Genomic DNA, 22,076 nt, shown 5'->3' with positions numbered 1-22,076 from the left:
AGGACATCTGTTAGAGTTGGATTTGAAGAGTTCTAGTAGTATTGACTCTTGCTCACTCATGCGGGATACTTTGGGGCAATCACACTCTTCTTGAATACTTACATATTCTACAAAAAGGGCCTTTTTCTTGTAAGCGGTAATGAGGCTACCTATACGATTATAGTATCACAGCGTAGACAAAGCCGTCCTTACAGTGATTATGACCCCTGCAGTAGCCTGGACGGCCCGATTCCAGCGGCTTGGACTGACGTGGGCCCTCTCGGCCCCACTAACTTATAGGTGTGGGCCGCTAAAGCCATATCGTTGTGTTACTCGTAAGAAGATCTTGTGTGGCTGGGATGCTGCGACCGACCGACCGCTCCACCACCCAAGCCAGGAAAGGCGATCAGCCTCCGAGCTTTGCTCTGCTCACCCACAACAGTGGAGGACGCTGAGCTTGCGCGTTTTTCGTGACTTTCCGCGGACGGACAATCACAATCACGCCAACGCAACGGTTGACGACCGGTTTGGCTACCCGCCGCTCTTCGAGCCGGACACAGCGTGGGAGTATGGCCCCGGGATTGACTGGGTCGGACAAGTCGTGAAACGCATCACAGGATAGTCCCGGGAGCTGGACATGAAGGCACACATCTGCGAACCTCTAGGCATTGAACGGATGAGCCTCTGGCCGACCGGCATAAATGGGCAAGCCAGACAGGCTTTGAAGGAGCCCTTCCTGACCGAGGGTGTGAGGGGGTGCTTTGGCGGGCAAGGTGTATACGGCGCCATGGAAGAGTTTTTGAAGGTTCTTCATTCGATCCGGCAGATGACGGGAAGCTCCTCACCAGCGACTCGATTGCCTAGATGTTTCGGCCACAGAGGGATGGAAGTGATCGCGCTTGGTTCACCCCACTCCGCCGATGGGCGTGAGCCCTCCAGGCTGGTGTTTAGACCCGACATCCAGGCTTAACAGCCTTTTAGCAATAGCCGACGATTGGCCCAGGCGGGTTCCAGAAGACACACTTGGGCGGAAAATGAAGGCCCATTTTTTGAAAGGCAAACACTGTCATGAAACAAGTCTATTTATGTGTAATATAGACACTTTACCAAACATAGAATTCCCCTTCCGCCGCTCCCACCCCCCGCCCCCCTTTCCTGAACAATTGTCCGCTGCATTTATGTCTTAAGGGTAGACTTCCTTTTCTTAGTGATACCTTGTTACCGAGCTGCGCTTCGCCTATCTCATTCTGAGGACATTGGTCCAAGATTTGGCTTGCGAGCTACCATCAGAAACATCGGAGTGACCAACTTTTTCTCCCCTGCAACCCGATACGCATTCATCACCCTCACCATGTCCATAACGCGACTCCGGGTTCCTGGAGCGAGGAGGCCCAACATCTCGCCTGCTCTCAGAAACCGACCGCCCCAGCGCGAGGAAAACAGCCGCAGAAACGCCGCCACGAGCCCGCAGGCAAGGGTCTCGACGGCTCCGCCCATCCACTTGAACGAACCGTCAATGAGCTGGTACCAGGGCAAGCCTGCGGCGGCGGCGGCGGAATCGGCCAGATCTTCCGCCGCGCGGAGCTCGAAGCCGACCGCTCGCATGGCGTCGACCACCTCGGCGGTGGTCCGGAGATGCGGGCAGCCGGCCACGCGTTCCAGGTCCTGGTGGCACTCGCGGTGGTCGGCGCGCGTGACCTGGTATCTGTCCGTCATGGCCAGCTCGTAGACGGCGAGGAAGCCCCCGGGCTTGAGGAGACGAAAGACCTCGCCGTAGACGGCGGTGAGGTCCGGGGCGTAGCACGTCGCCTCGATGGAGTACGCCCGGTCGAAGGAGTCACTTTCCAAATGCGTGGCGATGAAGTCCCGGGCCACGAAGCGCACGCGGTCGGCCTGCCCGGCCTGCTCGGTCAGCCGCGTCGCGCGCTGGACCTGCGCGGCGCTGATGTCCACCCCGCAGATGTCCACCTCGGCGAAGCGGGCGAGCTCGCGCGCGGGGCCTCCGAGGCCGGATCCCAGATCCAACACGTTCTGGTCGGGCTGGAGGCCCAGTCGGAGGGCGAGATAATGCTCGTGACGGATCATGGCTTGCTGCACGGACTCGCCCGGGTAGCGACGGCACACATGGAAGGACGTGCCCCAGGCCCACTCCATGAAGCTGCTGCCATTGCTGTAGTAACTGTAGCAAGAAGGGTGTTCTCTGTGAGCGTTGTGGCTGTCCGATAATCAGGCCAGTTCGACGACTACTACTTACCCGTCTGCTGCTTGGGCTTCACTTGGATTACCCCCCTAGATTGGTGTCAGAATGGCATTCTCGTCGCCCGCTTTGCGCTGGATTACCGGTGGAAAGGCCCCTTGACTTTGACGTTGTGGCATACCTGCCATTACGTCGGGGACGGACTTTGCTGCCTTGAGGATCATGGGTTATCTGGGATATCCGGCCTCCAGCAGGGTATGATTCCGTCTTCTTGGTTTTTTATTTTTTTTTTGGTCAATTAAGTAACAAGTGACATTCTTAAGGTACCTTTGGAGAATTGAGTGGAAAAGTACTCATCGTGTGGCTTAGAAGCTTGGGTCCATGACCTCAACACCGACCCATGGTTCCGTCCCGTCTCCGTAGTATCTAGTATCCGCGTGCGATCAGCAACGAACTGGCCCATGGCACAACGATGACCGTTACATACCAAGTGAATTCAATGAGAAGGTGGAAGAACTCGCAACCAGATGTTTGCAACCGTCATCATGATCATCCGTCATCATGATCATGTGCATGACACTTAGTACGCTAGGAATATCTGTTCGTCTAGTACACCTCAAGCTCCTGGTCCTGTATAATTCGAAGAGCCTTGTAGTTCGTAGCCACGTCTACTCGAGTCTTGCTCACAGAACGAGGAACTTGCTGGTGTCCCCCGCCTAACTTAGGTAGTAAGCTTCCGAGAAGGCCCAGTATTCTGTTGACGACTTAATTTGAATACTAAGGGCTACTACTAGATTACGTATGATCTAAGAATTAATCTTACTGCAGAGGTTTTACCGGAGTATCATAAACTCAGTATACGAAAAAGACTAGTAGATAGCATTCATATTACCAGAGAATACTAGCAGCAAACCTTGTCCAAGAAGCGAAGGACTTTTCCACTTCACTTCACCTGGATCGCATGGCAAGCTCTCTGCGAGGAACCAGCAGGTCGCACCGGGCTCGGCCGCCCTTCTGGGCGAGGTCCCCTCCATCTCGCCGATTTGCGCCTCAAAGCATTGTTTATGCGGTTGGTTGCAGGATTTGATGGAGACTCGAAGAAAACGCGTGTGATTTTGGTAACAATCCAGACTGTGTGTGACCAAGCCTATGTCCGGTTGCAGACAGAAGAGTCGCAATTAGTGGGCGAGCTCGCACCAAGCTGACCAACAGACTTATTACCGTTCTCTCCGTACCAATCTCCTTTGTCACATCCGCGTTTGGGATGAACTCTCTACAATTTGGCCAGAGTCCTCTGGGCCCTTGGATCCGACTGGCTGCCTCGGTGCCGTTGTTGGTTGTGTGTGTGCGTGTGTGTGTCAATTTTGTGGAGGGGAGGATTCCGGTTCGAGCATTAGTCGAAAAGGGATTGGCCTGGGTACGCCAAGTTTAACGACAAAGTTTGGCGAACAGCTAAGTTGGGATGAGAGTTCCATCCTCACACTAGCGTGGTTTCGTGCTCAGGAACAGGTGAAGCTGGGGGCGAGGGATGATATGAGGGTGGTGTCGACGCAGGGCCTGGGAGAGGTCACATGATGTTCATCGGATTATCAGGCCCTCGGGCCCCTCTATCGCATTGATCAATTTATATTCATTTCATTCCTGTTAAACGTGGCTGCCAGTCAAGTGGAGGGTGAATTGGTGAGAAGAGAAGATTAATCCCGTGGATGTTGCGAACTTAACTAATTCCTATGCAGGTCCTGGTTGCTTGCTACCTTTTGCCCCTGAACGTGACCTGCGGATAGGGCTGCGGCCCGACGAGAGAGAGCACCGACATCGAGCAAAGATTGACTTTGTCCTATGAGACATTTTGATTTTGGTACCGAATTAGAGTTGGCTCAAAAATAAGAGCAACGAGACAAATTTGAAACACCCGATTCCTGGCACCGAGCGTCGATTTCCCCGGAATCTCAACCATCTCTGACCGCCGCCGGGGCCAGTCCCTGTCGATCATTTCTTAAAATTGAGCCCTCTGCACATCACCTCAACATATCCTCAGGGCTGGGGTTCGATCAACACAATCTTCATGAACCATACTATCATTACTGTACCACAGAACTATAAAGATACCCGAGTGTCCTCCGAAGTTGACCTTCTCTTACAGCGTTCAACAATCATCCTGATTGACCTTCCATTCCCCCGAAATCATCTCCTTTCAATATCCTCACCTTACTATCAACAACTCACCCACAATGAAGGTCTCCATTCTCTCTGCCCTCACCGTCGGCCTCGCTGCCGGTACCCTCGCCGCTCCCACCAAGGTTGAGCGCGACCTCCCCACCGTCACCGGTGTCCTCTCCGGCATTGGCACCAAGGTCGACGCCCTGGGCTCCGCCATCCAAGCCTACAGCGGTGGCGACGTGGCCAGCGTTCAGCAAGCCTCCGACAACCTGGTGAGCGCAATCAACAGCGGCAACAGCCAGGTTAGCGGCACCTCGGCCCTCAGCGCAACCGACGCCCTCGGCCTCCCCGGGCCCGTCGACACCCTTAAGAAGAAAATTTCCACAGTTATCAGTGACCTCGACAACAAGAAGACCTTGATTGTTGATGCCGGAAAAGGCGCCCAGACCTACAACGACTTGACCGAGCAGAAAGCCGCTGCGGAGAAGTTGTCCGACACGATTGTCTCCAAGGTACCCGAGTCGTTGCAGAGCCTGGCCGGTACCGTTGCTGGTGGCATCTCGGATGCGATCGAGGCTGGTGTGAAGAACTGGTCGGATCAGGCTTCCAAGGGCGACGCTCAGCCTCAGGCCAGCCCTGCTGTTGAGACTGCTGCTGCCCCTTCGGCAGCCCTCGCTGCCGCGCCTAAGGCTGCTCCCACGGCTGCGCCTGCTGCCGCTCCCAAGCCTGCTTCCAACGCTGCCCCTGCTGCTGCCGGGGCTGCTCCCGCGGGACGCTGCGTGGCTCGGTATTGATTTACTACTTGGTCCATGAAGGACGTGGGCACGGAGACCTATTGGGAAGAAACAGGAGTTGTGCGATATCATTGGTTTTGTTGTAATGAAATTCACTGTACGCGTCAGAGCCTTCCAACAAGGCTGATAATAATCAGTCTTCTACGTACTTAGCATAGTAGAATCTCAAAGTAAGCGACTTAACAGATTTTGGTGGTGGTGGTGGTGGCCCAGGAGCAACTTAGGCACTAAAGAATGGCCAGGCCATGGGGGCCAGACTCTACCTAGTACTTAGCGCCGTTCACAACTATCTTATCTCGTATCTCCCCACTATCTTCACTCATCATTCTGAACATTTCTTCAACACCTTGAGCTTTCTCTAAGACCTACCATCACAGCTCCCACAAACCATGTTAGATGCCCTTAATAGCCTTCTCCAGAGCATCCAGCTCGCTCCCCACGAGTGCCGTGTGAAAGAATACCTCGAAGCAGCCACCAGAGGTAACCTGGACCCCCTGTCTGTCTTCTTATTACCGCAGTACCCAACTAAAACCTCGCAGAATCTGTTCAGAAAGACCTTCGAAGAGTACTCAAACCTCTCAACCACCCTTTGTACTGGGCCTCGCATGGTTCGGAGAAGACCTGGACGGTAAAGATGTTCTGGCGTCTGTAGCGGCCTACGCCGCGGTAATGGTGGTCTTCATAGGAACTTCCTCCTGAGTTCGTCATGTACACGGAAAGTGACTTTCATTTCAGAGCAGTCATTTTGCAATCTCGGATATGTAGTTTCCGCAATGCAGTCGTCACACTCGCTGCCGCTGACCGCCAACCGGTGGCCTTAGCTACCATTAGCTACCAGATAGTTTCCTCGCAGATAGCCTGGCGACATCTTCCACCTCTCTCGCAGGTTTCATCATGACATATTAACCACACGAGCAGGTCTTGTCCACGACTTTCTTCCGACTCTACCGAGCTATTAGAGGAAACGCTATTGGTGATATCATTCGACAAGCCGGGACGTCAAAGTACATGTTGTTGTATCTCATCCTAGGCGGCATCGCGACCATCACCATCACGATGCCCACGCCCTACCAGTATGTCTCGGCTATCACAGCGGCCGATAATGGCACGGTTCTTGACCCTCCTAGCGGTGCTGTTCGAAATGACATTCATTCGGTAGGCGTTTGAGAAATGGGCGGGCACGCCCGCTCCGGGGGTCATGACCGAAGGGCCGCCGCCCGCAGTTGGCGTGTACATGGACGATGGCCGAGATGAACAGTACAACTACACTCTCCTGTCAGATAATACTCTCAGTATCTGAAATCGTCATGCCAACGATGATCTGCAGGTCAATCAGGCTCCCCGATCGGGAATGGAGAACCACAGTTACGTGGCCGTGGAGTACTTAACTACGAGATTTGCGCTTTGCCGAATGTTTTTCAGAAAAACAGAAACAAAAAGTTGAACAGAAAACAACTTCTAATATCTTATAGCAGCATGAGATCTAGTTCAATCACTACTGCTTTTGTCTAAATGTTCACCTTCTGCTAACAACATGTTGGAGTATGAATCGAATGATACAAATTTATGTGCCGTCACTTGTGGATGAAAAGTCTTTATGAGACTACAATTGGATAACTCAGCAATTGAACAACATTACTATGTCATTAAACCAATATCACACCGCATAACAAAAAGTCTCGATACGCTTATCACCCCCGCGCCATCCGACAGGGTGAATCGGCGAGCTGAAACCCGCCGGCGGAGGACCGGCGGAGGATCGGGTAGTGCTTACTCTGCGGCTCCACTGCAGTGCAGTAGGCGGCCAAGCAAACCGGTCCATCTAGCCAATGCTTGGTCAAATCTTGGTCCTAACAGCTCAGTACTAGTACCGCTGCAGGATTGCGGGTTGAGTGCTACGCGATAAGTGGGATTATGCTCCGTACTTGGGTTTCGCCTCACGCTAGGGTCTCCCACTGCTTATGGGTTGGTAGGTGAAATGCCGGTTTCTACATTGAGGAATGAGGGGTACTGTAGGATAGGAGGGTTTGTCCAGACGAATTACATCCTGGCTCCGTACGGTCTGATAACATACTATCTTCTTCAGGAGCTCGTCAGTGGCGAACCCCGTCAACTGAGGGACATCCCAGCGAACCAATCTTTCGGCAGATTCCAACTTACTTCTCAAGGTACTTTTGAAGTGCGCGCATAGCCCGCACAAGGGTCGCGCCAGCCTCGCCCCCCTCTTTGCTTTCTAGCGAACCTTCCCGCAACTCCAGATCAAAGACATGATCCGCCCCGTTGACCGGAAAATACTGCACCTCAGCACCACCCTCCTGTAAAGTCGCCACCAGCCTCTCACTCTCACCACAAGAAACCTCCCGGTCATCCGTCCCATGCACAACAACAGTGGCGGGGAAACCCGGCCCAAGAACGCCGTAGTCCAGCGGGAAAAGCCCCCTCACGTGAACAGCATGCCCATACCCAGGCTCCGCGACCGCCCCATCCAGCCCTAACCCCACCACCCTCTCCCCGAACCCAGTCTGCCCCGTCAGAAAATCCAGAAACACCCCGCGCTCCAGAAGCAAATACAACAAGGGAAGCCGTTTTCGCGTGCGCATCTCCTCTTCAGAAGACGGGAAATCTTCCCCGACGCTTATCTCACTCCGCGCAATTCTTTCAGAGACTCTGTGTAAAAGGTTTTCCGCTGTAGCAGGATCAACCGCCATCGCACCGGGTAAGTAAACGCTCTGAGCCCATTTCTGACTCCCGAGGTCTAGCAGCGGGTAGAGCAGCCAAAGCGCCTTAGGGGGCGGAAGGGGAGTTTGGCCAGTCTGCTCTGCTGGGACTGAAGGAGACGTAAAGTGCAGCGCAGTCACCAGAGCGCACCAGCCTCCGGCGCTGGCGCCTGCCAGAATGATCTGGCCGGGATCGGCGGTGCAGTTTGGGTGCAGGCGGCGGAGAGAGCCGCCGGCCACCCATTCGTAGGCCACGATCACGTCTTCGATGGTCGCGAGGCCGGTCGATTCGGGCAGGACCCTGTAGTCGGCGGAGATGAGGGTCCAGTTCTGGGAGAGGGCGTGGTGGTGAAGCCAGCCGGGGATCGCTTTGCGGCTGCCTGTTATCTGTGCTGGTTCTTAGCTTTGAGGTTTCTTTTCCTTGCTTCGCTACGCTTTTCTTTTCCTTTTCTTTTGTTTTCTTCGATGGCGATTTCTGAGGTGCGAAATTGGAGACACTTACGAGATAGCCACCGTGAAACCACAGGAGAATTGGCTTAGGAGTGTTTGAGTCCTGGTCGGGAGGGAGGTACACATCGAGTTGGATCTCTGTGGTGAGGTGGGTCTTGTAGACGTGGGTGTGTTTCTCATATGTCCTGGTCGTCATCTTCGTGCTTGTTTGGCTGCAGACACGTTTATACAAGTTCTTACCGATGATCCACGCAGCCCCTTGTTAAATACCCCGAAAGAGATAAAGTCACCAGGAGTTGGAAGGGTCTATCTGCCTGATATGGAGACTATACAATCTCAGTGTAAGTTGCAAGGTGGGGCTAGCAGCAGTCTACTCAAGTGAGGGGTATGGTGCGATACAAAGCATGCAAACAGATAAGGGAGTTAGACTTGTGACATTCTGCTGCTATCTGCCGTTGATTTCTTTTCACTATCACGGACTACTGGCATTCTCTCCAGACCTCACGTCCCCCCTCCGTCTTTTTGTTGCGCTGGTCTTGATTGTACCTGACTGCTGTCACTGTTCCAACTCTTGTTGACTAATTATCCACTGCATCAGTGGTCGTGAGGGGTGATGGTGTGGTAGGCGTCATCAGCATCATCGCCGCGCTTGTGGGGAGTTATTGTGTGGTAAGCGTCGTCCGCATCATCACCACGCTTGTGGGGAGTGATGGTGTGGTAGGCGTCATCCGCATCATCACCACGCTTGTGGGGAGTGATGGTGTGGTAGGCGTCATCCGCATCATCACCACGCTTGTGGGGAGTGATTGTGTGGTAAGCGTCGTCCGCATCATCGCCACGCTTGTGAGGAGTGATTGTGTGGTAAGCGTCATCCGCATCATCACCACGCTTGTGGGGAGTGATTGTGTGGTAAGCGTCGTCCGCATCATCGCCACGCTTGTGAGGAGTGATTGTGTGGTAAGCGTCGTCCGCATCATCACCACGCTTGTGAGGAGTGATGGTGTGGTAGGCGTCATCAGCGTCGTCGCCCCGTGCTGCAATCATGCCGGCATCTGCTGAGCGAGCCTCGTGAATAGACACACCATCTGGAAATCGTCAGTCATGCACCACGGATAGAGGCATTCTACCTACCCACTGCGGGGACCGGGGCAGCAGCAAGCTTTCCGGCCAGGAAGGCCAAGGTGACAAGGAAGAACTTCATCTTCACGGTATCAAGAGACGCAAAGAATTGTTCTGTTGAAGTGAAATTGGTAAGTTTGACTTCTCGAGGCGCTTGCCTGAGGGGTCTTATAGCTTCGCACAAGTCGTAGAGCCGTATAAACCTACATACATACATGTAACTCGGCATGACCGATCTGGCCGGGGTCACTCAATACCCAAGCGAAATTAGGGCATGCATTAGTGCTTGTTAGCACCTTCCCAGCGAGCAAAAGCCGGTCTGATCTCACTTCTTCAACCCCTCCGGAGCAGTCCTCCCCTGCCTATTGGTGCCCACCTGCATTACGGAAGAAAGTTCGTCAGGAATCTGACATTCAGTATCATCTTGCGGCTCCCCATACAGATGCCTTCTCGCACAAAAGGTATTGAAGGCCAATGGCAAATATGCCTCACCTCTCCACATCGATCGGAATCGGGAGAGAGATATCTTCACTCCGGTATTGTGTCTGCAGGAGCCTTGCCCTCGAGTACAGCGGTCCCCGCATCTTACGCGAGCTCACGAATCAGAAGGATTGTTGAATGGCGTTTAGGACGGGTCAGGCAGGATTGCTGAATCCATGAACAATATTCTGCCATTCTATACCTGGGACTAGAACATTGAAGATGAATAAGACCAATGGCAAATATGCCTCAATCATTCCTACCTGTTGATCCGTCACCAAGACGATCTTTTGCAGTGCTCTTAACTCCGAGCAGGGCCTCCGAGATGCAGAGCCGCAAGGCGATACCAGGGAAAACGCATAAGCTTTGCGGCACAACGTCAGTGCTTTCTGCACGGACATTGCCATGGTCGTGCGAGCAGTACAACCCCGCCTTACATCGAGATTCAGGTATTATACCCTGGCGGTATTTTACCTCATCGAGTTTGGTCGTCCAATCCCACCTATTCCGAATTAGGTACTGAGGTTGGCTGGCAGTTTTCTGAATAAATACTGCATTGACCCTGCAATCGACCCTACGGTGCTCAATCGGACCATTCTCTTCCCTCTCCTTTCTCACTCAAAGAACTTTGTTGAGCAGGCAGGCAGCATGGATGCCAATTTCGAGAAGTTGCCTCAATACGATGAGAGCAACTCCGACTCCAACAGTCTCTTCTCGGAGACTGGAGGTCTACTGGGAAAGGACGCTCCCATTACCCAGAGAAGGCCAGCCTGGAGACGATGGATCATGCCTGCAGGCCATCTTGCCCTGCTGGTGCTCTACAGCTCGATCTTCTGCCTTCTGGTGCGACATGTTCGCAAGATCGAGAAGCAAAATGAGCATGTCGTCTACTGTATGAGTTTACGAACAACCCCTTCCCAATTGCCCGCTCTGACATGAAATCACTGAACCTTAGCACCTGCACAAGAGGCTGTGAAATTGGAGGCGATGGAGTTCCGTTCGTTACCCCTCCCTTTGCTCCACTAGCTTTCGCCTTATTGATGGCACTGACCAAGGGTTCAGAGGGCCAGCTCCGAATCATCAGTCCATACCAGGGTGACCCCAGCCCTGAACTAGATCAGGCCTGGAAAGAGCTACTACAGTGTACATACCCCCTCTGATTTGCAAGCAGCATTTCCCAAAGTAAAATGCTAACCAGCCAACAGACTCCAACATCTGGGTAACCGGCGACGAGCTATCGAAGATCAACAAGACCTCGATCCCTGTGCCCGGCGAGGAGGACAAATACTGGGTTGAGCTGAGTGTTGTTCACGAGCTGCACTGTATTGTCAGTCACCATCCGTCAATAAAGATTTAACCCTACTTGAGTAAAGATGGTATTACTAACTAGAGTTCAACAAAATTCAGAAACGCCTCCGCCAATACATCCACTCAGACTACTACTTCGCCAACATCTCTGCCGAAGACCGTCGTCTCAATGACCTCCACACCGGTAAGATCCTCCCTGACACAGAATACCTATCACCATTCCTCTAATATACTCCCGCGAGCAGACCACTGCTTGGAGATCCTACGACAAAGCGTCATGTGCCACGCCGACATCTCCATGATCACCATGACCTGGGAGCCCACGAGCAAGTACCCGGCCGCGGACTTCCAGAACGTCCACGAGTGCAAGAACTGGGACGTGCTGTACGAGTGGCAGAAGGAGCGGTCCGTCGATATGATGAAACCTGGGTTCTTGGTGCATCCTTATCTTGGTAAGTCCTTCTCGTTGGAGTAGTTGCATTGGAAGGGGGTTTTCTCGTACTCTAGTTCAATTTCTTTTCTATCTCTTGTTGTGTGATGATGGTCGCTGACTGCAAGTGTTTCGGCTTCCAGGCGTGCCGTTCCCGGATGGATATTACCATGGCATTGGGGCTGCGGATCCCGAGAATGCGATTGGGAAAGGTGGAGAGGATACGGGTATGGAGATGGAGATGGATTAAACGGCTTTTCCAAGCACAGATAAATGCACTCTCTGTGGGGATACGTCGATATATCGTGGAAAACGCGATCTAGGCGCTGCATTGTAAAGATAGATGAAATGCAAAATTGCACGGGGGTCCTTGAAACCCTACATTACAACAGTAATTAGTCGGTTGTGTTCAGTATGTGGTATCAAGTAGACTGCAGCAAGATCTACTGGAGATCGCCATCGATCTCGGAAGAAAATTCCCATTCGACTACAATTGACCAATACCACAAAGCTCTCAAATAACATTATCATCTCTTATCATAGTCTCACAGCAAGATTGATCACCCTGCCAGTCACTGTCACATGACACTTTCCCCACGATCCTGTACCGCTTCATATAAAACTCAAACCACTCATTAAGAGTCGTCTGCTCTTGCTCCCCGAGATGGTGAAACTCGGCTGTACAGGACGACTTGTCGAAGGATGAACGAGCCAGTGCACGCGAAGGGTCCTTTCCCGCGTACTCTGTATTGTTGCAGTTCAAGGTCAATTTCAGATGAGCATTGAACGCACCTTGGCATGGAATGTAAATGGCGCGTACCGTGATAACAACCCCCCGGCGCGAAAGCGGGATTCCTGCTCACGTCGAAGACTATCCCCTTGATAGCGAATAGGGTTGGTCGGGTGGGATCTGTGCCTGGTGCATGTTATTTGCAAGGTCTGGCCACTTGTGCTCGGTGTAGTTAGTTTACATACCATCGGCAAGGTGCAGTTCCTGTGGGCTGATGGGGTTGAGTTTGTTGAGATTGAGGGATTCGGGATACTCCATATTCGAGTCATTACTTGGTAGAGTTCCTCAGAGAAATATAGCAAGATATTGTAGTCTCGGTAGCGGATACTGGTCTTCTTATAGATGATCCCCTGGAACAAGAACTGTGGTATCTCCCTGCACTGCCTCCCCCCGGCTATTCTGTTTCACGGGCATAATCGGTTGCTGGCTATGGACCAGCCTGTGACAGGAGTTGGGTAGGTACAGGACTCACGTTCCCACGGAACACACAAAAATAAACCTCAGCAATAGTTCATCTGTACAGTACAAAGCGAGATCCTTTGTTTCTTTCCGCCGCCATGGTTCCGGGTCGGTGGAGATGGTAGCGAATCGGGTGGAGTTGCCACCCCGAAGGAACAACGGCACGAACATTCCTGCAGCATCATCGATTACGAATCCAATGCTTAACTTCAGTCAAGCTCATGCTTCCCTACCAGTAGGTAGAAGGTGTCTCTGCCACTTCTCGGATCCGAGTCCGCGGAAAGCCGTCGGACAACTGCGCGCTTATCCAAGGTCATTTTTCTCTTATACTACCTAGTAATCCAGAGTGAGAAAGATCGGCTAGACGCGCATATCACCAATACGGGAGATGCTAGTTTTATACCTCTTCACAGCTCGATACATTGCTCTTAAATCAATTTGAACACCCACCGCTCAGGCTATATGATACTTATACGCAATATCCATACCACCATTGACAACAACATCAAACAACAACAAGAATCCGCCCTACTTCCTGATAGTCTCTCGTCCCGTGACCCACTTCAAGCCATGAAGTCCTTTTCAATGCGCTCCGGCCAGATCTTGATACACGGCCACCTGGACGTTGGGGTGCAGGACAGGGTCGGGGGCCAGATGTACCCAGTCGTGAACTGCCTGATGGTAAACAGAATCCTTCCAAAGAAGGGCCCGCTGCGACGCGGCATCCCGTCGGGCAGACCCTCGATGATGTGCTTGAGGGCGCCGTAGCTGTACCAGTCGTTGACGCTGTACGCGACATCCTGCCACAGCGCGGTCGTGTTGTAGACGGCGGTGATGTAGGGCATGGCGTCGGTCGATTCCTTCGAGTTGGAAAGCGATTCGTTGAGGGGAGAGCCCTGGTGGGCAAAGATGGTCGCGGCCCCCGCGGTGGGAAGAATCATGGCGGGCGAACCGGCCGCGCCCGCTTGGTAACCGATCGCCGCGGCACGCCAGTACGCGTAGGGGGTGCCTGCGCCGTCGGCTTCGGGGACGTCGTTGCCGAATCTGTGTGGATTGTTAGTTAATCTCTCATGGACTAATGGGTTGTAGTCTAAGGATACGTACGGAAAAGAGGCAACGTGGAGATTGGCAGGCTGGGCAGATCCGATAAAGTGCGACTCGGGGTACACGTGCTGCCACAGCAGTTGTCAGTCTTTAAAGCTTTGAAGCCAACCACCGGATTCCAGAACGTACCTCCCAGCATTGGCGCATGGAGACGGTGCCGAAGGGGAGCCTCTGCGCGCGGATCGTGTTGAGAAGCCCATCGGAATAGAGAGAGCGCTCGGTGCCCGAGGGACGGAACTTCTCATGCTTCCAGATCGTTCCGGCCGAACCGTTGGCGAAAGGACCAACCAGACTCTGGGTCATGAAAAGCGAGTTATTGGCCCTCTGGGCCCAACCAACGACCCCGTACATCTTGGTGTCGGCAAAGGCCTGCATGAGCGTCTTCCATTCAGGGCCGTCGGGCTCCATGGTCTGCGACACATACTGCTCAAAGTCTTTGGGGCCGTTCGGAGTGCGGAAGGCAGGATAGCTAGGGGGCAACCGAAAGGGTTAGCTGTGGACACCATACATGCAGGATGAGACATACCCGGGGAAGTAGAGCTCTGGGAATGCGATGAACTTGGTGCCCTCGGCCGCGGCTTGGTGGATCATCTCAACCGACTGAGCGATAGTAGCATTGAGATCGTAGTTCCACCAGGTCGATTGGTCGGAAAGGGCATGGTAGACAAATCCAACCGGAGGCTTGCGGACGGCAGCAACCTTGAAGTTCTCAGGATCCCACTCAAAGCCAGTCGCAGAGTCACGCTTGATACGCGATTCCGAGGCAATGGGTGCGACAGCCGCGGCCTGGGCCGTGACGACGGCGGTGACCAGAAAGGTAGCAGCGGATCCAAGAAGCATAATTGTCAGACGGAGAGGTATTAGAGATGTGAGGGGCTGATAGGAACGAATGCACTAGAGCAGTCTTTATACTGATTCCAATCCATAGTGTATACTGGCCGCGTAGATACGAAGCCGCAACACCCAAGTATGCTCCTGTGTAGGAATGATAAGATGCTGGAATCCAATTCGTGAAACTCTGTCCATGATTCATTGGTGGGGCCCAAATGTCGAGCAATACCGGCGAAGCAGTCAATTCCTGAGCAGCCATGCTCTATCTCTGTCCTGAGGCAGCGTTGAAGAGAGAAAGTCCACGTCACGCACTCTTCGGCTGCAGAAGTTGGAGAGACGGAGGGTGAAGGGTTGGAGACTCCAACCCAGCACTCCGAGAATTCCAATTGCACATAGTTACTTATCTTGCCAGAGATAGCAGAGAGATAAGTTTGAGATTATGATCGCGAAGGCTTCGTCTTTATCAATTAATATTTTATCCTTGGTATCTCTTATTAATCACCCTGCCGGAGGACTGAGATGGGAGATACTTACCTCTCTGAAGTATGAAAGATGGTGGGATCCATTCCAGCATTAGGCTGCCGACTTCGGAGACGTCGATACGGCAATGAATGATTATGAAAAGGTTCAATAAGAGATAGGCGTGTCGTCAAACTTGCCAACTCGCCGTAAGTAGAATAGCCCGGTCATCAGTTGCTCTGGAACCTCAACAATGCTCCCCAGAAATTATTCCTTCATTTAACACTTGACCTCTTATTGTATGGCAAAGTCAATTGCCTTTCTGGTCTCTGCCGGAAAGCAAAACGCAGGCCATAGACGATCAGCTCGATAGAGTCAAACCTTATGCCACGAACAGCTGCACAGCAAAACATTGATACCGCAGGGCGGTTGTGTTCGCAAGAAGAACTCACATGGTTCAGGAATAGCGAGTTCCTGAACATCGTTCAGACACTGCAGCAGTCAACCTCGCCCGCTCGAACCGCAGAAAATAGTGCGGACATACATCTCGTGCTGCGGCACAAACTTCAACATCAGCCAGGCACCCTCTACATGCAGAGAAAGTCGCCCATGGTTTCGCCCAAGGATATCGCATCTGCGATAAGTTGGCCACCCTCCCCCTCCTTTCTTACCAAAACATCCTCAAAAGATATCCCTGGAAAGAGTAAACCCAAAACCGACGCGCCGGCCATCGACCGGAGTTGGAGATCTCCAATTCCCCACACTTCTCTCCAACTTCTCCAGGAAGGCTCGAGGGCCAATGCTGATCGATCTGAAAATCGTTATCTTTTAACGTCAGTTATGTACTAGACTCAATTAGACGAACTCCACTGGATAATAAATCGTGGCAGATATGACTAGGTGGGTCGGTGGTGGGGTTTAGACTGGTCGTCTTACCACGAATTCGGTACGGTAGATAGCATCAACATCAACCCAATTGACCTGCCTTGCCAAAGACTCAATGCGTAGATAGCCTTTGCTCCGGGGCACAATTGCTCGCTGGTGCTAGGAAACCGCGCACCTCCGTGATCCGCATGGGGGATGAGGTGCTGTACATACCTCAGCTACCGGACGAGGATCGGCTCTCCTCCCTTCCACCGCATCTACTCGACCGAAAGAGAGTGGAGCCCAAAGCTGGCAGCATGCTATATCCCGCATTCTTCAGGCTGCAGCCAGCACCGGTCGGAGTTTGGTATCCCACAAGCGATTTGCGAGAGATTTGCGCAGTATTGTTAGGTACTCGGGAACAAGGCTTCTGCCAGCTCAAATCGCCATGCATCCACCCATTTGACCATATCACAGACTCACAGACGAACCAAGGCCGTGTGATTTGTCGAGATTTATTGTTGAAAGATTAGTTCGTTGAGTTAAATCGACTTGCTTGTCCCGACTGGTGTAGCACAGACCCTTAGACCGCATCCGATTCAACATGAATTCTTGACACCAGCCGGAGTCTGCAAACAGAACCAGATTTATGTCTTTGCAAAGAGCTAACTGCGAAGCACATGAAAGGGAACCTAATTCAAGCAAGCATGCCAGCCAAAATAGACCAGAGATATTCCATATAACGAGGATATTTTCGTTGTCAATGATGCAAGCCCAACATACCACAATCCGACAAGTTTCATGAGACATGTAACCATTTTGACTAAGTAGTCTATACGCTCGTTTTCCAGGATCAGCTCTTTGGGCGTACCAGTTCATCAAACAAATACAAGACTTGACATCTTTAAAAACGACAAAAAATTGCAACCTTCTCCAGATGCACCACGCCCAACCGCTTAGAGGTCGTTGGCCAGTATCAATCCCCCCCGACGAAATGCTTCCTTTGGGTGTGGCCGCCGCCAAGGCCTCTCTGCATAGTTTTCCAATTAAATCGAGAATTCTAGATTTGTCTGCTAGCCGAAGCCAGCGCAGTTCCACGCAGCAGTACTATAGTCTCTTAGTCAGGTTCTCTTACCAAAGCCTGACTCGGGGTTACCTTTTGATTATGCAGCCGGTAAAAATCAAAATGATCCCCATCGGAGAGCAGACCATAAATAGGGCGAGATGGCTTGTTTGCTTTCTTTCGGCATCTTTACACCACCACTACTCCAACTACTTAATCACTTAATCAGTAACCCTTTCAACTAACCCCTTACTGTTACTTCTTCTAGAGCGAGATGGACTTACGCATGTACCCCAGAAGCTGGGACACCCCGGAAGATCTCATTTCTTCCGTTTTGGCCTCGATGGCCACCAGATGCTTAGTGGCATCATCCCCATCACCGTAACATAATGACCAATCCATATTTCCTGCAAGCTCAAGTTGCAGCGTATCAAACCTGGCTGCCGTCAGACAGCAAGCCGTAAACGGGTCAGGCTAGTATTCCGGCGACTTTGGGAGAAATTTGGACAACCACTACCCCCATCGCATATCAGCACTGTTTTTCCACGACCCAGGTTCTTCGAAACGGATTCTACTTACGCATGTATGCGAGCAGCTGGGCTACCCCAGCAGATCGTTGTTCTTGAGTCTTGGCCTCAATGGCCACGAGGTGCTTCCACACATCGTCACCTCGCCATAGCACAGAGATCAATCGACGTTTCCAACAAGTTTGATCTCTCTTTCGGGGGACCAAGCGATCATTCGGGTCTTATATTCGACATAAATACCGGCGGGATTGTTCTCGGGGCCTGATAGCCCTTTAACAGCAGCCTGAAGAACGAGGTCTATCCGGCTCCTGACCTGGGCCTCATTTGCCCGGGAACCTTTGGTTGCTTAGTGGCTCTAGGTCACGTATCGAGCGCTTTATCTGAGTATAACGTCAGTAAGTGTTGCCGTGGTAAAGCAAGTGACCGGTCCACCTAGGTGTTGCGGCAATTCCACCGCCGGTGAATGTCGACATCGCCGCACGACGGCCGCTGTTTCGAATACTTGACTAGCAACGCTCGCCCGTAACTTGAGGCGAATGATGTAATATAAAATGGACCCACGTATAGTATCCAGGAGTTGAAGTCCATGACAAGTCTCTCTGGACTTTGCCTCGATGCAGGCAAGGTACTTGAAATTATCGTTGCCGTCGCCATAGCAAAGCGACCAGTCCACGTTCCCCGTGAGGGTCTTCTCTGAGATCGATTGAGATCTCGAATGGTGATCAGGTCCTCCTCGTTGATCTTGGATGAGAGGGAAGAGGAAGAGAAGTGGAGAGGTTCGAGGAGCTGGGGGAGGAGGAAGAAGAGTTGGTGACTTCGGTCTGCCTGCAGGAAACTTGGAGAATGGTGGTTCCGTTGGGTGCTGGAGCAGTGTGAATGTCGGCGTCTACGTGTGAATCTGGTGGTGGGAGAGCCTTGATTGAATGTTGGAAGGAGCAAGCAGAAGGACGAGGGTGAAGGGGAAGGTGCGACAGGGGCACCATAGCAGCTTGTTTTAGGGCCTGTTCCAACGGTGAAGTACTGTACTGTAGACTGGTCCTTAGCCGGTGATTGTCGGTCGCGAGCAGGTTCGGGTTGCCAGCTGCGGTCACAGTGCACCAGAGGGTCGTCATGAAGACGAGACGACCAGATCATCATGTTGAGGTAGGGCTGCGGGCGTTCCTTGACATGAGCTTACAGTGACGAGATTGACCCAGTTTGCTTGGTGACACATCCACTTTAGGGGAAAGTAAAAGATCAGACATGCAAGCACATAGATATTCGCTATCATCAACTCAGTCCTCTGAGCAACCTCTTCTCGCGATGGAATCCACCAACAAGACCACGAGCCCCCTCCTCTACCTCCCTCGGGAGGTATTCGACATGATCCTGCAGCTCCTCCCCCCTCCAGCGCAGGTGTGTCTACTCGTAACATGCCGCGGCCTCTACCATCACCAAGTCTACAACGCCACCATCAGAGACTTCCACCCTCAATTCCAAATCACCTCCGACACAGTGAACTACAACAAGAAGAGAGGCTACGATCGACCGACGATCTACCGCAAGACTCTCCTCCGCCAACTCCAAGACGACCGATGGGCCTACTGCTTCGCATGCTTCAAGCTCCACCCCCGGGCCGAATTCGACAGCCACAGCTGCCACCACCGATGGGCGCCGTTCCTGGCGCTCAGCACCAGCGCCATGTGCACTGCGCAGACGGGCATCGTCGACCTCTGCCCCTGCATCAGCCTCACCGCGCGCCACAAGATGCGGATTGCCCGCTACCTCGCGAAGGATGAGTCCGACTTGCAAGACCGCCAATATGCCCCCATCGACACGGATCCCCGCTTCCGAGTCATCCCCACCGGTCCCCACACCCGCGGCCTCGTCCACGACTGCAACATCCCCGCCTGCTGGCAGGGTGACATCCTCTCCCACCGCATGGTCCTCTTCCTCGACAGTCGACGGAACCTGATCGCGCACACGCGGTACTGCGTAACCACCCACTGGTGCAGTGCCGGGTGGTCCTTGTATGCGTGTCCGCATTATCCTCTCCTGGCCTTTCCCTACATTAGGCCTATACGCAGGCCTTTCAATGTCTGTCCAAGTTGTCGAGCGCAGTGGCACAGGGAGCTCGGGTGGCCGTGGCGGGACGAGCTGTGGGTGACCTTCACCAGGGATCTGGGGGGTGCGCGGTGGCCACCCGATGCGGCGTGGCAGGCACAGCGTCGGGTGCGGAGTCGGGGTTGGTACGGAAAGATGTTCAGGGAAGACAAAAAGGGGGTGGATTGGGTGCAGGATGGGGATATGGTGGACGATTCATATGGGGAAGAGAGTGCAGGAGATTCGGACGAGTGGGATTATCCGTATGAAACGGAATCAGAATTCTTCAACGATTCGGAGGAATCAGAAAAGTCGGAGAAGTCCTATGATTCACTCAGTTCGGACGAATCAGACGAGTCAGACGAGTCAGTCTATTCAGATGATTCGGAGGATCCAGCAGATTCAGCGGATACATATGATTTGGATGATTCAGGGTGATTCCAAGGTCTGGAGGCGTGAAGCGGGACACAATTCAGATGATATGAACGATGCAATATGCTTTCAGGCATGGCTCGGCGAACTAACTGACTTGGTTGAATTTGGTGGCTGTGTAAAGAACGAATCTGCTTAACTGACTGAAGCGCGTGTGGAAACAGCTAGAAGCAGAGTAGTTTCCTGGAAGTATAAATGCAATAAAGACTGCATCAGTTCTCGTTCAGGGTACACCTACAAACCTGCTAGACTCTTTCTCCCTTGGCCTCCCTCAGAATCGTAGCGTTAAAAGGTATGCCTGCCTACTTCCACATGCCGCTTCCCCACTGACAAGGTAACAGGTATACAGTATCTCTCCCAAGAATCGAAACCAGCCACCCATCCCCGCAACACTAAGGCATCGAACACATCCTTCTAACTGGAAGCACTGGCTTTGTGAGCTCCCACCTGCTCCGTGAGCTATGCCATCGCCCCGAAGTCCAGAGAATTACCTGCCTCGATCGCGCAAACCCAGCAAGACAGCAGCCACAACCTACAGAACCGCACCACATACCTATCAAGATCCAACATCTGACTGCCGACCTATCAGCGCAGAACCTCGGACTGGAGGGGCAGACCTACACCGCGCTGACCGACTCCGTAACCACAGTCCTGCACTGCCAGTGGCCCGTCGACTTCCACCAGCCCCTCTCATTCTTCGAACCCCAAATCCAGGAAATCGTCGCATTGACGAACTTCGCCGTCGAGTCTACACACCGTCTGCGCATTATCTTTCTATCCTCTATTTGCACAGGAGCGAACTTGGACGAAGACCGCGCTGTTCCTGAAACTTTCCTCTGTTCGTCAAAACATGCGCAGGCAGGATACGGAGAGAGCAAGCTGATAGCCAGCCTACACCTGCATAGAGCAGGGGAACTCGCCGGCGTGCGAGGATTGGGATTGACTTCTACAAGTCGCTTCAAGGCCGTCCCCTGGATTTGGAGACCTGGCAGACTAAAGATGTGATTCCGCGACCTGGGAGCTTACCCCCCATGAATTAGGAGTGGATGCGAGCATGGCTCGAGCAGTGGGCTTCTCAGCAATACAACCTTAATCAATTTAAGAGCAACCAGACCGCACGCTCAATAAAACTCAGAACTCACAATCTCCATCCTATTCAATACAGTTTCGGTGGCTACTTTTCGCGATTGGGGGTGAAATTCCAGGCTCGCGAACCCACATTTAATTTGCCGCAATTGTTTTTTAGCCTTTTGTGAAGCAGGCACTCGCAGTTGTACCTGAAGCTCAACACCAGTCCTTTGACCTTCCAGGTATAGTCGGCTCGGAAGATTCTACCGAGCAGGATGTAGAACACCCTCTCTAGCATAATCAAGCAAAGATCGACTACAGAATAGTACTATCTCATCCTAGCATTTGTACAGTACAGCACAATATCCCGTACTATTGCTTTGGTTTGTGCCCATAATTCGGCGTCGCAAAGTTGATCCCTCCTCCCTTCCATCGAGAAATGGTAATCAATATGGTAGTGCGGGGCGGCACCCAGCCCTGAGTACCTACGCCACTTACGCCCCTGAATGCAGAGCGTGGCTGCCCGCATCACTTTTTCCTGGAACAGCCAATCCGGCTCTTCCATTTCTGAGGAACTGATCGATCGAACAAATAGGGCGTCTAATCCAGCCATGGATGAGCTCCACCCATGCTAAAAATAACCGCCCTGTAGACCAACAGCCCCGCCACATCACGTGCCCGCCTTATCGGCTATCGATAAATAACTTATCCCCTGGCTTTGAGAGACAACATCACAACAACACTACACATACACATCGAATAC

At 52.6% G+C, this 22,076-nt stretch overlaps 8 protein-coding genes across 8 annotated transcripts; 4 read left to right on the top strand and 4 right to left on the bottom strand.

Annotated features, from left to right (window-relative positions):
• Positions 1-1,221: 1,221 nt before the first annotated feature.
• Positions 1,222-2,133, bottom strand: ASPACDRAFT_59756 (uncharacterized protein; the record flags this gene model as incomplete). The annotated part of the gene is made up of 1 exon (XM_020203484.1): positions 1,222-2,133. One exon carries the CDS (start codon positions 2,131-2,133, stop codon positions 1,222-1,224), a length of 912 nt encoding a protein of 303 aa, XP_020057285.1.
• Positions 2,134-4,209: 2,076 nt separating this feature from the next.
• ASPACDRAFT_117555 (cell wall mannoprotein 1 family protein) lies at positions 4,210-5,440 on the top strand. The gene has a single exon (XM_020196078.1). The coding sequence runs from the start codon at positions 4,408-4,410 to the stop codon at positions 5,128-5,130; it is 723 nt and encodes a 240-aa protein (XP_020057284.1). The 5' UTR covers positions 4,210-4,407; the 3' UTR covers positions 5,131-5,440.
• Positions 5,441-5,519: 79 nt separating this feature from the next.
• ASPACDRAFT_42444 (uncharacterized protein) lies at positions 5,520-6,430 on the top strand (the record flags this gene model as incomplete). Its single annotated transcript, XM_020201103.1, has 4 exons — positions 5,520-5,610; positions 5,681-5,796; positions 6,049-6,240; positions 6,290-6,430. The coding sequence occupies 4 exons, from the start codon at positions 5,520-5,522 to the stop codon at positions 6,428-6,430; spliced, it is 540 nt and encodes a 179-aa protein (XP_020057283.1).
• Positions 6,431-7,286: 856 nt separating this feature from the next.
• Positions 7,287-8,621, bottom strand: ASPACDRAFT_1887659 (uncharacterized protein; the record flags this gene model as incomplete). The annotated part of the gene is made up of 2 exons (XM_020198467.1): positions 8,350-8,621; positions 7,287-8,234 (listed from the first exon to the last, which is right to left on the bottom strand). Exons 1-2 carry the CDS (start codon positions 8,491-8,493, stop codon positions 7,287-7,289), a joined length of 1,092 nt encoding a protein of 363 aa, XP_020057282.1. The 5' UTR covers positions 8,494-8,621.
• Positions 8,622-8,891: 270 nt separating this feature from the next.
• ASPACDRAFT_42442 (uncharacterized protein) lies at positions 8,892-9,498 on the bottom strand (the record flags this gene model as incomplete). The annotated part of the gene is made up of 2 exons (XM_020201102.1): positions 8,892-9,382; positions 9,429-9,498. 2 exons carry the CDS (start codon positions 9,496-9,498, stop codon positions 8,892-8,894), a joined length of 561 nt encoding a protein of 186 aa, XP_020057281.1.
• A 1,046-nt stretch (positions 9,499-10,544) lies between these two features.
• On the top strand, positions 10,545-11,884 carry ASPACDRAFT_42441 (oxidase ustYa family protein; the record flags this gene model as incomplete). The annotated part of the gene is made up of 7 exons (XM_020201101.1): positions 10,545-10,788; positions 10,852-10,893; positions 10,959-11,039; positions 11,102-11,223; positions 11,304-11,388; positions 11,450-11,656; positions 11,778-11,884. 7 exons carry the CDS (start codon positions 10,545-10,547, stop codon positions 11,882-11,884), a joined length of 888 nt encoding a protein of 295 aa, XP_020057280.1.
• A 1,562-nt stretch (positions 11,885-13,446) lies between these two features.
• Positions 13,447-14,827, bottom strand: ASPACDRAFT_59751 (uncharacterized protein; the record flags this gene model as incomplete). Its single annotated transcript, XM_020203483.1, has 4 exons — positions 13,447-13,927; positions 13,988-14,055; positions 14,117-14,456; positions 14,514-14,827. The coding sequence occupies 4 exons, from the start codon at positions 14,825-14,827 to the stop codon at positions 13,447-13,449; spliced, it is 1,203 nt and encodes a 400-aa protein (XP_020057279.1).
• Positions 14,828-19,033: 4,206 nt separating this feature from the next.
• On the top strand, positions 19,034-20,251 carry ASPACDRAFT_59750 (uncharacterized protein; the record flags this gene model as incomplete). The annotated part of the gene is made up of 1 exon (XM_020203482.1): positions 19,034-20,251. The coding sequence occupies one exon, from the start codon at positions 19,034-19,036 to the stop codon at positions 20,249-20,251; it is 1,218 nt and encodes a 405-aa protein (XP_020057278.1).
• Between the last annotated feature and the right edge of the window lie 1,825 nt (positions 20,252-22,076).

This window comes from Aspergillus aculeatus, assembly GCF_001890905.1.
Source record: "Aspergillus aculeatus ATCC 16872 unplaced genomic scaffold ASPACscaffold_6, whole genome shotgun sequence".
Taxonomy (NCBI): Eukaryota; Fungi; Ascomycota; class Eurotiomycetes; order Eurotiales; family Aspergillaceae; genus Aspergillus; species Aspergillus aculeatus.
Note: the sequence above shows the minus strand (reverse complement) of the source record. Positions and strands in the feature narration are given on the sequence as shown.